The sequence below is a fragment of the Aspergillus fischeri genome, genomic scaffold (genome assembly GCF_000149645.3).
Source record: "Aspergillus fischeri NRRL 181 1099437636247 genomic scaffold, whole genome shotgun sequence".
Lineage (NCBI taxonomy): Eukaryota > Fungi > Ascomycota > Eurotiomycetes > Eurotiales > Aspergillaceae > Aspergillus > Aspergillus fischeri.
Window position 1 is genome coordinate 1,043,421 of NW_001509772.1, and position 14,871 is coordinate 1,058,291.

The 14,871-nt window shown below is 44.4% G+C and overlaps 4 protein-coding genes across 4 annotated transcripts; 2 read left to right on the plus strand and 2 right to left on the minus strand.

The window, feature by feature from the left end:
* Positions 1-370: 370 nt before the first annotated feature.
* NFIA_036080 (uncharacterized protein) lies at positions 371-1,593 on the minus strand (the record flags this gene model as incomplete). The annotated part of the gene is made up of 4 exons (XM_001265932.1): positions 371-605; positions 1,054-1,252; positions 1,304-1,519; positions 1,572-1,593. 4 exons carry the CDS (start codon positions 1,591-1,593, stop codon positions 371-373), a joined length of 672 nt encoding a protein of 223 aa, XP_001265933.1.
* A 4,028-nt stretch (positions 1,594-5,621) lies between these two features.
* Positions 5,622-6,488, plus strand: NFIA_036090 (uncharacterized protein; the record flags this gene model as incomplete). Its single annotated transcript, XM_001265933.1, has 2 exons — positions 5,622-5,865; positions 6,214-6,488. 2 exons carry the CDS (start codon positions 5,622-5,624, stop codon positions 6,486-6,488), a joined length of 519 nt encoding a protein of 172 aa, XP_001265934.1.
* A 2,715-nt stretch (positions 6,489-9,203) lies between these two features.
* Positions 9,204-9,667, minus strand: NFIA_036100 (uncharacterized protein; the record flags this gene model as incomplete). Its single annotated transcript, XM_001265934.1, has 2 exons — positions 9,204-9,445; positions 9,526-9,667. The coding sequence occupies 2 exons, from the start codon at positions 9,665-9,667 to the stop codon at positions 9,204-9,206; spliced, it is 384 nt and encodes a 127-aa protein (XP_001265935.1).
* A 2,639-nt stretch (positions 9,668-12,306) lies between these two features.
* On the plus strand, positions 12,307-13,251 carry NFIA_036110 (uncharacterized protein; the record flags this gene model as incomplete). Its single annotated transcript, XM_001265935.1, has 1 exon — positions 12,307-13,251. One exon carries the CDS (start codon positions 12,307-12,309, stop codon positions 13,249-13,251), a length of 945 nt encoding a protein of 314 aa, XP_001265936.1.
* Between the last annotated feature and the right edge of the window lie 1,620 nt (positions 13,252-14,871).

Here is a 14,871-nt window from a genome sequence, read left to right on the forward strand (position 1 = left end):
GAAACTGATTGTTAAGCAGTTAAAGAGCACTTCGATGTCATGGCGGTTTTACATGGCTTCCTTACTTGAAGGTTCCCATACTGGAATGGAACTAATAAATAGTTAGTAAATAATTAATATCAAAGGGTTCTGATTGTGTCTTTTTTTTTTTTTCTAAAAAGAAGAGTAATTCAGAAGGACTGTAAATATATATTATAAAATTCAGATACATACGTAATGAATTTAACTAAATACTTTCCGACTACTTAATAATCGCTTGCTAGGGAATAATACATACACATGTATATAATAAAAGTCATTATGATGGAGAGATTGATGTCAATTATATATAATGAATACTTGTGCCATCTTACCACTTTTAAACCACTTGTTAATCACTTTGCTGAAGTTCCTGGATTCGAATCCGCCGTTCCATAAGATCAAGCTCCAATCTCTCGTTTTCAAGCTGTTGTAAACGAATTTCCTCCTCTTGCTTTCTAATATCTGCTTCTTTTTGTTTGATCTCTGCTTCAAGCTTTCGAAGCTCGAGCTCCTGGCGCCTCTGTTCTAAACTCATAGCATTCGCCGATGCAACACGGCGAAGGTCATGTGAAGATCTTGTTGATCTAACGAGCTATTAAGTAATTGACAACCATTTATCAAGTACTTATAAACTTACTCATTATCGCCATTCTGTGAAGAAGATTGGGAGCATGATCTCCTGGTTCTTTGAGGCGATTGACATCGCTGTGAAGCTGATTGAGTAGTCTCAGTACTATGAGATGAGGTCGACCGTTGGCGTTTGCGGCTATCTATATTGGTGAGTGATTATTAAGAGGTTAGTAACTGGTTTTGAATAGCTGAAAGTGGTTGATTTTAAACACTTACTTTCCCGACTCATATGGCGAAGATAGTTGGCTTCCATATTTGATGTTCGATATGAATGATGCACATTAAACTGTCTGAAGTTGTTATATTGAAGAATGTCATCTTTGTCCAACTTCGCAGAACTAGATATTATTAGTGTTGGAGAATAAAGTACTCTATAAGTGGTTGTTAAGTGCTTGTACTTACTTTTTAACCGCTTCAACCAAAGTCAAATACTTGCCAGATGCATATGATTCTTGATGGGACTGTTCAACAGCATTTGTGTGATTGCGTAAAATATCAAAGTAATAAGGTTGAATTTTGGAGCATGCTTTATTCAACCCTGCTTTGATAATTGTACTCTTCTTTTGTTTTGCCCAGTTCTGAACATTGACATCCTCATATTCTATAAGTAGTTAGCAACTACCTGACAATCACTTAATAAGTGGTTGGATACTTATTAGTAGGTCAAGCAAGGTATCATAATCAGCCTCAGATTTGCAGTCTAATAGACTCATCATACGGCTCCAAAGAGAGGAACCTTGATTTGTAGTTCCAATAGTCTTCAGAATTGACCGTTGAAAATGGACTCGGCAAAATATAATTATGTGTTGCAAATGCCATGTCACATCTCGATGCTGAGGGTCGATTTCAGAAAGATATTGGCCAAGTCCTAAGTACTCAGTATATACTTGTTACTTGTTAACTGGTTGATAAGCGCTTACCTGTATATTGTTTCGAGTCCATATCAACAATAATACCATGTATTCCAGACCCATGAATTGGATCAAAAAGCACTGGCTGCTGAGAAACTTTTTGGATCAGATTAAAAACTCGTTTGAAGAGTAGATAATATCCCTCAGTAGAATCTTCACTGGTAAAGACTCGTAGTAAGGTGATAACTAGTTAACAACTGATTAGTAACTAGTTTCTAATTACATATGTAACACTCACTTTTGCACTGATCTGATAAGAATGTTGCGAAAAGCACCTCATTCATTTTTTTGGATCGAATCCGCTTGTAAGACATGTCCACTTCAAAAGAGGGAAGATGAGATAGAAGCTGAATCTGTTCTCTAAAGCCACACAGAACCATGGTACCCTGCGAATCATGATATTGCTCTTGGATGTAATCCTAAGTACCGAGTAAGTGTTAATGAATCACCTTATAAGTATTTGTACTTACGTTGACGTGTTGGTCGATGTTTTGAAGAAAGAGAAGACCATTAACATCTTGTCCGTCAGGATAGGAAAGTAGACGTTGTTTTTGGATGATTGCGGCAATCCGGTCTTTATTGCAAAAGGCAGAGTGAATCTCTGCTAATGTAGAAGCATTATACTGCCGACAAAATGCCTCAAGCTGTGGATTGCGAAGAAACTGTGCTAAGAACAACTGGTTAGAAATCATTTCTAAATCACTTACCAGATACATACCTGTTGTCAAACTTGGGTCTCGAATTTGTTGAATAATACTTTTTACCCCTTGTAAGATTCTCTCCGGTGCCTTGCTTGGTGGTGGTGGTGGATGCTTATGCACACCATGTGATGTGAATAATATATATGAACATTGATTAATATCCACAGGTACCAAAGCATTAAAAGTAACATCACAAGGTGTATGCTTCAATCGTCCTGATCCTTGAGGATGATCTCGACCTTTCAATCAGTTAATAAACAGCTAATAAGCAGTTAATAAATACTTACCACAATATTTTCGTCGGGATGATAAAGGTTCAAAAACACTACATTCTTCGGTTGCTGGCATAATCTCTTTATTAAAGAGATCTTCAAGAAACTGCAAATCAATAACTGTGTGACCTTGAATTGCCCCTCTATGATGTTTTGTTAAAACATCAGATGATTCATGTATACAGCCAATATAGGGAGCATATTCTCCGTGGACATTCTAAACTGGTTAGTAACCATTGAGAAACCATTTATTAAGTGCTTAGACAAACCATCTGGCTGTATCTCTTGAAAACTGGTTTGCATGTAGGAAGTTGGTCAATGCATGCAAGGCCTCTCTGAAAGAAACCAACTTTTGATCGATAGTAGCTATAAGCAGTTAGTAATGAGTTATGAAATAGTTAGGAATTCCTCAACTCATACCTGTATGCATTCCGCTTGCTAAGATCTGTCTCTAAGATCCTAATGTCTTTCTGAGACTTCTGAATTTCCTGCCAAATAGTCTCATCCACACAGGTGTGGTGATAAGATTGGAGAACTGGACTCAAAAATTCACAAGCATAGATTCCAGAGCATTTCCAGGTCCATTTCTTGACATGGCATTTCAAAAATGGACAGTTGACTGGTCGTTTTTGTCCGTAAAGCTGTCTTCTCGCATATTGAATCTGGAAGCAGTTAGTAACCAGTTGTGAAGTGCTTAGGAAATACTTACGTCATGGGCAACCTGCTCCATTTCAAGCTGTGACCGTCCTCTCGAAGCAACAACATATGTGTACCCGTGAATATGACTTGTGGGATACTCTGGTAGGTCATCAATATATTCAATTTTTAGTGTTGTCAGGGAAGAGCTTTTAGCACTAGTAAGTGGAATGGGAATAGCGGGTTCCTGTTTTCAATACTTAGTAATCAATTACAAACTGTTTTGTAAGCAGTTTGATACCTCATAATCAAGCTCCGACTCAAAAAATCCATTCACATCAATTAAATGATTGGAATCCATTGTTGTAAAAGAGTAAAACAAGAGTAAAGTACTTGGCAACTGCTCTAAAACTAAGTTGTGATTTCTCGATTTTTTCACAGCATTGGATAAAAGTAAAGGGAGGAGAAGGAAATTGAATTTCCATGTGCGCGTGTATCGTATTTAGATGGTCATGCGAGTTGTTGCGGCTTATTAATGATCTTGGCAGTCACGTGTAGAGAGGGTGTCTCATGTGAGCTCTTTGTGGAGCTTGCGTGGGCTGCGTACACGCGGGGTGGGGTGAATGCCCAATCTTATCTGCTGATTCATCGCAATGTCAGGTGACCAATTTTGAACCCTTGCCTATCGAGCTCAGTGGGGCATGGCGTCTGTAGAGAGTACTCATAGTAACTGCATGGGGGGTATTAATTCCAGTCCTAAGCAAGGCTTGAATCCAATTTCCGACTGAACCCGGTGGTTGTGGACTTGATTTTGATAAAGAAAAATCCCAGGTTTTGCATAAATGGTTAACTGGGCTGCAATAATTGTTGCCCGAAGCCAATATTCCTCCCTGACTGTGATGCACTTGTGTCGAGGAGACTGATAGCCACATGCCTGCGACTCATCAGTCCATGGAGCGTTCATTCTCTTACAAGAAGTTATGTACGAGAGAGATGAGGGGGAGTCAAAGCATTTGCAGTCATGTGGTTAAATTATGAACCTCTTATTGTGAAGTGGGTCAGTAGCACCTCCATAGATTTAATGAAAATAACAACTTCCAGTTTCTTCTGGTACCACAACAATCTGCAACTGTAGAAATGAGGCAAAGGTCAATCCCAATCAGCTCTCTTGCGAATGTACTGAACATAGACTTGGAACATTTCTTGTGTTTCGTCATCGATTATCTCAAGGAACAGTCAGTACATTTTCAATAAAATACAGTAATGAACTGACCAAATGTAGGCTCATGCTCTTTATGTCGTTGCTGACTGTCCCACGTCTCCATTCTGGTGCATCCTCTACGGAAAATCGTTAGCATTCAACATCGCGCGACAAGAGAAAAAGCATACCCTCAGCTAAGAAATACACAGTATCCAGATAGGGGTAGTACGCCTTTTATAAGCGCCCTCTGGAATCGGAGGAACCCTAGGCGGCGTCCCTAGCTGTGGTCGGCGGCGTGGCATTATCCTTGGAGGGATGGTTTTAGCTGGTCGCACGGTAGGAAAGAGTCGCTCCCTCAAGGCATTCTTTATATGATCTCCTGGGAAGGCTGTAAGCCGCAGGTGACAAGGATTGCCCGAGTCGCATCACATTTTACCCTGCACTGGAAATCCGACTTTCTTTCCTCCCGCCACAATGGCTTGCAAGCAGCAGAAAGCGAGAATTTATGCTTATGCAAAATTCGATATTGCCGCGCTCCTCTTGGTTGCTCGAAATATTCGAATGAAGGCATGCTCGTGCGATGAATTACAGTGTCCAAAGAGCGGCAGTTTGAATTGGGTTATCTTCCTCACCTTCGAGGATAGAGTGGAATGGGTTTTTAGATCACCGCGGAAGGCCTATAGGCTCCAGAAGAACTTCGCAAGCCAGGTTCTTGCAAGCGAAGTAGCAACATTGAATTATCTTTGAAGGGTTGGGAGCATTCATGTTCCGCAAGTGTTTTCTTATAGGTGAGTCCTTTCCCTTCTTAAGATCCAACTTGAGGCTAGGCTTCGATAGTAACACCAACTTTGCTAGTCCCACTGATGAAAATCCCATTGGAATCCCCTACATCCTGATGAGCAAGGCTTCCGGCGTGCCTTTAAGCAAATACGACTGGACCGAGCACCGAATGCACCCTAACATGTGTGGTGACTCAGAGAGGACTTTAATGTTATCTCAGAAGCGGAAGGTCATGGAACAGCTTGGCGGAATACATGCACATATGTCCAACTTGTGGTTTGATCACATCAGTTTGCTCTGTACAGAGAACAGAGATTACAATATAGGAAAGTGTCTATTTCCCTCCCTACTTCTCCAGGGTCGTGATGAATTCAACGACGATGAAATTCCACGCGGTCCATTCACAACTTCAGGTGCTTTTTACGCTGCACTAATATGTGCGTTCTTTACTCACGTGAAAGAGCTTCCTATGGAGCATCATCTGTTCCGTGGTCCAGTACCTATCCTGCAAGAATACGAAAGTTACGAGGACTACAAGATTGCTACTGATCGCTGGAATGACTATGTTGCTGTCGGATCGAAGACTGAGAACATGAGGAACTGTCTTGACTACGCTCTAGTCGGGGTTTCCCTGACCGACTGGGTACCTTTGTTGGCTGGAAACGATAGCCAGTTCAAGTGCGTGGATTTTCCACTGTACCATCCTGATCTGAGTAGTCAGAATATTTTCATGGATGACAACTTCAACATAACTTGTATTATTGATTGGGCATTTGCGTCTTCCATTCCTCCATCAATGCTCCTTGTCTGTCCCGGACTCCCACACCCCCATGATAATATTCAGCCATTCCTGAAAGAGTCTTTCGCAAAAGGGTTTGTCACTGGGCATGGTTTCAATGGCCAAAGTGACCTTGATTTCTCGCACAGTAGTATCTACTGGGCATTTCTTCGCTTAGTGAGCCTTGATTCTCTCCAGGACTACCTACATTTTTCAAAATTAGTACGATCGTTCAGTGACCAAGATGTGTTCCATCACATCTATACACTGAACACTTGAGAAGAGTTCAAGAAGATCTCGTCATTCCTGGGAGAGGATGAAACAGGGCCTGGAGAGTTTACAGAGGACGAAAGCCAGTATTTCTCATGCGTGGGCCCAGAGCGGCAGGCATTGTCTAGATATCTCACGATGGTCACTGAAATGAATCCAACCTTTGTTGCAGATATGAGGCTCTGGAAGTGCATTACGGCATATTTAAACGAGCGGGAATCTTTTATGTACCTTAGGGATCAGGAGCGGACACCAAGCAGGAAACGCAAGCTGGACTACTGTGTTTGATTATCATCCACCTGATATTGTTTTCAAAAGCGGAACTTGAATGCTCGTGAATCGGAGAGCCTCGTTGAGGAGGCGTAGCTCTGTGATGTGCATACTTTTATGATTAATGCCATCGAGGACGCTGCGGAAAAGGCGAGCATACACATGAATTTACAGGCTATAGCTGTTAAGACTACGTTCGCTAGCTTCTGGATAACTCGGAGGAGAAAGGTATCATCAACCGTAACGACGCAGGTTATGAAAAGAACAGGAAGACTGTCAAGGGCAAACTGGAAGGACTGATTAGTGGCAGGTTCTGCAAACTCAAAACTGTGACAAAAGTCAGTCACGATTTCGCAAACACTGCTTCATATGATTTTCATTTTATAGTTCCTTTCTCAGGGGTTTACCAAAATACTGTTCGCTACCTTAGCCTCAGCAGGCAGTGTGAGAATGGGCACATTACGAAGTGATTGCCTTCACTGATATGCGCTGTATGCTAATTCAAACGGATAACCGCGCGGGACAATATGCGGTTGACATTAACAGGGTGGGGAGAATGGGACCATCCTCCAGTCAACATAGATCTAATTCAAGACATAGAAGTTAAGGGAAGTCAACGGAGGGTCTCCGCATAATAGGGTGATGAATAAGCAAGTCATCTGCTGAGACCGTCATCGACTAGTAGCTGCCCGTTGATAGTAAGATTGTTGTTTCAGCAGTGAACTGGAACATGTGGACGAACAATATAATTAGGTTTCTTCCACGCCTATTACCTTTGGGTCCTCCGCGGCCTCTCGAAAGACTCTTTTAATTTCAGCATAAAGCCCTCTATCACCCTTTTTCCTCCGCGCACCTCTGGGGAAGACAACTCGGAGCAAAGCTTTCACCCAAGGAATCAAAGGCTCATAAAACAGCGTGAAATACTTGTTTGCTGTTCCTTCAAAATCTGATTCGTCGGCAACTATTCCTCGTTTTGAATTGGCCAGTTTCTGGTCATCCTCATAATTCCAGCAGTCAAAGTCCGTTGGCCCAATGCTTTTGCCAGGGCCATCATAATGGACGCATATCCAAAACAAGACCCAGAAGAAAGACTCCAGATCATGCCAGAAGGAATGTTTCTCGCCTAGAAGGAGCCCAATAGCCATGAAAGCCCGCGTGCCTGTTTTGCCTCTTGCTCCCGAAGCATGCTCTCGCTCCTCCCTAATGGCAAGGTCCAGGTCAATCAGAAAGGCTGGCCACGAGCTGTCATTTTCTCCTTTGTTTATCATAAGGTTGCCAGTGGATATATCACCTTGAAGAATACCCGCGTTTGTATGCAATGATTCGTAACCTAGGACGATAAGCATTGATAGCATAATAATGTACGCAGTAAGTCTGACCTATTAAACAGTGTTTAAGGGCATTGAGCAGGGCGACGTGAGAGCTTGCTCTGTATATTGGTTTTCCATAATTGCTGATAAAAACACAACGGTGTATACGATTCTCCGAGGCAGCGTCACCAGTCATGGACGAAGAGTATGAAGAAGGCCTTTTGTTGGCGGGTAGAGGATTATTAGCGCGGCTGGATGATCTCTTTCGACTAGCACCACTGATTTGGGAACAGCTTGAATGTGTTATGTCTCTTTGTTCTCTTGCTTGGTGTGCATCTTTGAAGTTTGAAGCCTTTGTGACATCCAGACCCTTCCTGACGTTATCCCAGACATCATCGACTTTCCCATCCACTTCGACCATTTGATGACAAAAGTACCTTGCCACATTCGCAACGCCTTTGTTAGTAATCTCGCGCAGTAACTCGCCTTCTTCCTATCACTCTGGATACTGCCATGAATCCTTGACAATGATGAGGACGTCAGGGTTTATTTCAAGATGGGCCCTCCAGTAAACAGTCGCTCTACTAGCAACACATGATGATGGTTTCATGAGACTGTCAAGTATCAAGCGCTCCATCTTCCCGCTATGTGATATTTCCATATATTGATTCCCATCAGTAGACATCCTTATGGTTAGATTGAGACCCAGCTGCTTGTCATTCATCCACAGGAATCCTAACATTGCTGAAACAAACTGTGTCCTGTTCATGTTTATGTTAAATAAGGAGGAGGCAATGGCCCCTAAGCGGTCAAACTCCCACAAGCGCATAATGGAACCGCAAAGAGTAAAGCCCAATATGAATTAATGTGTAGGCTGTGCAGCAAACACCTCTCTCGCGTATCTACTGAGGTCGCGCCAAGTATTGGATGAAGTGTCAAGATCTGGGCTGCTTTTTAATTCACCAGGAATAAGGACATGCGACTAATGAAAACTCCATTTGTCTGCGGTGTGTCGGCTCCTGACAATAGCAACATCCACTTTACGTTTCGCGGCAGATCCCTTCAGCGGCTTGGAAGGCCGAGCCAGTATCTCTTACTGTTCTGTAGGAATCCCTTCAGTGGCAAACTCCTGGAGCAAATTCGATATTCATGTGAGCCAAACCAGGACATCCTTTTCTTGAGCATCCTTTGGCCAATCACGCCAGCCTGTTCCATCATTACATAGAGGGTAATCACCTTCCTTGCACTTTCCAAATATAAGGTGTACTTCTTCATCCAGACCAGTGATATCCCCGAAGAATGTGTCATAAAACTGAGGCATGCTAATAAAGATTGAACCAAGCTCCTCTTTCAGCACAGCATTGAAATACTTTTGGTGCCCAGAGGAGTTGACAACGCTGCTTGTATTGTGCAAAAATAGAGTCTAATTCAGGAAGGATAGAGACTGTGGAGGAGGGGTCGGTTCAGTAACAGCTTTGTAGACTTTATTCCAAATAACCACGTCAGGTTCTTCCTTCAGTATTGCACCCAGCAACGGTATCAACTGTTCAACATCGAATTCATTGGAGTTCACACTTGTACTAAGTCTTGAGAGGTCGCCAAAGAGGTTTTTACTTCCACTCTTCACAGGTTGTAGCACACAAGAGGCGGGGAGGGTTTGCAAGGCTAGTATCAAGTTGAGTAATAAGTTTTGGAGGGCTAATCCACTGTTAGAGGCACTCATCCAACCAAGACAAGGGATATACCTTCGGTCTCCAACTTCTGAAGCGAATCGACAGAGCACGGAAGACCTTCGTTAACGCATACAGAAACCAGTTGGCCCCGTATACTATTCAAACCTGTGCCAATGGGCTTGTTTTTAATGACCGCACTGGAGGGCAAGGCCATATTTAACTAAAGTAGAGATGCAAAATGGCTCTAAGGCCATGGCCTAGTCAATTGGAGGCGTGATGATAATGATACAAGAGGTTACCTCTGGAAATCAATGGATTGTGGATAAATCATATGGAAAGACCAACTCTTAAGGAGTCCTTTATTGTTATTTCCAAATATGCACCTTAGGACCAAGGTTCTTTCCAGGCTTCACGTGTTTGTGACCATATCTGTCTTAGTCATCAATAGCATCAGGCTACTAACCCACTTACTAACTAGTTCTACAAGGGCTCGATCACCCTTTAAAGGCACAAGGAGGATCCTTAATCAGTGTATAGACTAGACGCATTATATATCTATTTAAGTCTGTAGATACTCGCAAATCAAGGTGCTCAAGAAAGAATGAAAAACACTTTTGAGGCTAATTAATGTACTGTATACTTAGTTGTGGCAAGGCATCTATAACTGCAGTGCGACGACCCGATGATAAGCCGCTACCACTCCCAATGTTGTCCAGGAAAATAGTAGATCCAGTACCGGGTGTGACCGTTTGAATTTTTCTATCACGTGACTAGGCACATGATTGTGAATTCACACCTGGGACTTACCTAGGTGTTTCGGTCGCAGAACTCTTGGTTGTCACGTTGCGCTTACTCCTCGATCAGTACATGTGGCCTTTGAAAATTCCAGGCCATAGTGGCATACAGACATGCAACAATTTTTGACCTTTTTTTACCACTAGACATAGCCGCAAGCTTTACTATGTACTATGTAATCATAAGTTGCAGCACAACTGTGGCTAAGCCACCTGGCCAGCAATACGGAAAAATAGAAACCCCAAACTGTGTTACAAATTGATTGCTGCCTAGAGTAATCAGCGTGGCTGTATTCAGCCAAGAAACGAAACATCACCAATGAGAGGAACTATAATATGGTTATTATGGGTCCAAGACATTATTATTAGGTGAGACTGGGTGAACGTGGGTGATTGCGGGTGACCACTCACCCTGTTTATACTGCACTCACCTAAGGTCACAGGGTCGCGCGACTAAAAGCAGCGTCGCGCGACCGCGGCAGCCACCGACCTTTTGACCGCGTTGAAGGCACATGTAGAACGTGGTCAATTCCCAGAAAGCCCTTTTGCCTCTAAAGCAGCGGCGTGATGCTTTTAGTATGAGTGCTGGTGATGTGGGTGAGGACTCTAGGGGCACCCATCACCCCAGGTGATGATGGCTCATCAGTGGTGATGAGGGCTCCAGGGAGGTGACGAAGGCCAACTCAGCAGCCGACCACAGAAGAAAACAGTGATTCAGCTGCTGTTAATGGGCTCTGTGCCCTGAAGGTCGAAAATATGAACTTGATTGTCACAGAATCCATACAAGATTAATCTTCACCCCTCCCCTGTGAAGGCTGTGATCGCACGTGACATCATATGACCATGGCTTCTGAAGATGCTAAGTTGCAAAAACTGTTAGAGGAGTACCAGAGACTTGCAGAGTCATGTGGCTTTACTCTCAAATATCAAAGTAAGCAAGAAAAGAAAGAAAATATTATAAGTTTCCTGAAACTAGCACCGGCAACTTGTGAAAAGTATGAACGAGCAGTAGGTAGCTACTCCACTGGGCTTTGTAAGTATCTACTCCTGTTAAGTCTATGGAGGTAACTCTTAACCGTTCTTCAGATGGAGACTTTCTCGCAAGGAGAGTGGAACAAAAAACTTATCTAAGGATGAACTAGATCCCTCTCCACAAATTCTAAAGCTCTTCGTGGAGTTTTACATTGTGATACGAAACTATAGGATCACATAATCCGCTAGTGGCTTGGCCGCTAGCCGCGTCAACCCCTGATGAATCGACCCCTCAGCATGTATCTAAGAGAAGTATCAAGCACCTATCGAAGAGAGAAATAGGGAGAATCGTCAGAAAGGCATCTGCCCTTAGTAGGCTACGTACGCGTAGTCGATACAGTTTCATTCTGCCCTCCTTCCCTTGAGTATACATGCATATCCTACAACACTAATAAGTCCACATTACTAGCACCTATACTGAAGGCATTATGCTGCTACTTTAGAGGTAAAAGGGCTCTTAGAATTAACCATATTCTACATATGGCTTAAGTACGAGACTGTACGGCTGAGCGGACAGGAAGCCCTCTTCCACACTCTATGGTCGTATGTGCTAGAAGTAAGTGAAGAACAATCTATATAATACTCCAAGCCTGGGAGATAGACAGGATTTAGGCCACGCTGTTATGGTTTTGTTGATCCTGCAGTTCCTGCTGATAAGCTCCCTCATTTGCTCTAAACCCCTGCATCCTTGGCTGACGTGTCTAGCTAATTATTACTCTAATTAGATTCACAGTCTCACCAATAGCCTGAAGCTGAAGAGAGGGATTATTCAGCACAAGTCTTGACTGCAGCCTAGTGGCCAGCCTGGCGACCAGCCTCTTCTGATAAATGTGCATGTCCTATTCCTGCAGATTTTCTTTGCCCACTATACTGCTCAAAGACATGTTACAAACTCTCCTTGACTCTACCTTCAGATTCTGCCAGGAGAAAGGATTTGCAAGGCCCACAGCCGCAGACTGTGATGATGGCCGCACCGCGAACTCACGATGATTACAACATTGGATGGATTTGCGCCTTACCGCTGGAGATGGCCGCCGCCAAACTCGTGCTTGACAACATCCACCCTACACTGTCCCAACCGCCACAAGACCATAACACATACGTACTGGGGGACATAAATGGTCATAACGTGGTTGTTGCTTGCCTTCCATCGGGGGTCTATGGTACGACCGCTGCGGCTGTTGTTGGGTCCCAAATGCTGTCTACATACCACAAAATCCGCTTCGGGCTTCTCGTCGGCATTGGAGGCGGTGTTCCCTCGGCCTCGGTGGATATTCGACTGGGAGATGTTGTCGTGTCAAGTCCTACTGGTGTGCTACCTGGGGTGGTACAATATGACTTTGGTAAAACGATGGAATCGGGTAGGATAGAGCGCATCGGGTCGCTTAACTTGCCTCATCCAGCACTATTGACAGCCCTCTCAGCCGTCCGGTCGAATCATATGATGACCTCCCCAAAATTCTGGATATATGTATCGGAAATACTGAGATCGCGCGAGCAGCACGACGACGAGGAACCCTCTATATTCCCATATCCGGGACAGGAGCACGACGTGCTCTTTCGTGCGAATTATCGTCACCTGGATTCCGAACCTGATTGCTGGTCCTGCGACTGGACTCAGGCCGTAGGGCGTCGACAGCGATTATCAAAGTCTCCGAAGGTTCATTATGGCTTGATTGCGTCTGGCAACCAGGTCATGAAAGACGGTCACACTCGCGACAGTCTAGCACGGGAGCTAGGAATCATCTGCTTCGAAATGGAAGCAGCCGGCCTGATGAATCACTTTCCATGTCTGGTCATAAGAGGAATTTGCGATTATGCGGACTCGCACAAGAACAAGAATTGGCAGGGCTATGCTGCACTGACCGCGGCAGCATATGCCAGGGAGCTACTTTCAGCGATATCATCAATCCATCCGGAACCTGGCACGCGCATGGACTCACGGGTGCAGGTGCCTGGTCAGTGTATGTGAAGTCCTGATTGCCGCTGACCTTTACTTATATCCTACAGAGAGCTTTGCCGTCCGATTCGGCTCCATGGACAGACCGCACATGCACTTTTTTGTGGGCCGAGAGCAAGAGTTGGCTGAGATCAACGCGAACATTCAGTCACATGCTTGCAGGAAGACTGTTGTCTTACATGGCCTCGGGGGTATTGGAAAGACGCAGCTAGCGTTGGCACACACAATACATTGCCTTCAATCCTACACGGCAGTGTTTTGGTTCGATGCCACGAACGAAACGACAATGGGAATGGGCGTCTTGAGAATGGTCAGGCGTGTTTTACTAGACCATCCATCCTTGACGCAATTGTGTGCAATGCTTGAAAAGGTCGATATCGCTTCTGCAATAAAATGGGCCAACCGGTGGTTGAGCAGCCCCGGCAACGATCGCTGGTTGCTGATATATGACAATTACCAGCCCACTTCAGAGTTTTCCATCCGCCCTTGGCTTCCGGATGTGCAACAGGGCCATTTATTGATCACAACCCGATCGGCTGATCCAACTCTTGGCCACTGTATCCGTGTTTCAAAGCTTGGAATGGACCATAGCATCCGACTCTTGTGCGAACAGTCGGGCCGACACGACCTGATTGATGGTGAGGTTCTGTAACCCTCCTCCACTTTTCCTATGGTCACACAGACTGATTCCGGTGTAGATCCTGACATGCATGACTTGGTTCAAGAGCTAGATGGGCTACCACTTGCATTGGCAATTGCGGGGGCCTTTTTGCACCAGACGTCAATCAACTGTCATGACTACCTAAAGAGGTACAAGAAGTCTTGGTTGCGTACACCGGAGAGAACCCCCTCGCCGCATTCGGATGGGGAGAGAAAGCTTGAATCCACCTGGTTAATGTCCCTCTTGAGAATAGACGAACAGAACGCAACGGCTTCGCTGCTCTTGTCTCTGTGGGCTGCCCTGGATAGCCAGGAGCTTTGGTTGGAACTTTTTCAACGCGGGTGTCCCTTTTTTGAACGTTTCAAACGGCCAATTGAAATGGACGAGAGATCATTCCACGAAGCGATGAGAGTTCTATGCATGTATGGGTTTGCTGAAATTGGGCCGGTCCCACGGGACGAACACAATGAGTCCAGGGGCTATACCTTGAATCGGTGCGTGCATGCTTGGTTGGTAAGTCGAGTGGTACCTGGCCGTGATCCGAATTTCAGCGCTATTGCCTTATATTGTGTCACAAAACATGCATCAGAGTTCTGGCACAATGAGAATACGTATGTATCACGCGTCTGGAGTTTTGAGGCAAGAAATATCTGCTACCGACTGCTTCCTCATGCCAACCACCTACTACATCTCTCGCTTTCTGGATTGGTGGTCATGGAGGACCAATATTCCCACGCCTATTCGATATACCGACTTGCGGATATTTTTCAGAAGACGAGCTTTTGGCTTTCATCGCCAATGTTCACCACGATTCTGAACGCTTTTCAAATCGAGCACCCGAGAACATCAAACATGGTCAATCAACGAAAGTCGCTTCAACAGGTAATAGCCCTATGCGCAGGGGTGTCGGAGGAAAGGTTCAAAGATCTGCACCGCAATGCCTTGGGCCGCCTCCCTCCCAGCAATATTAT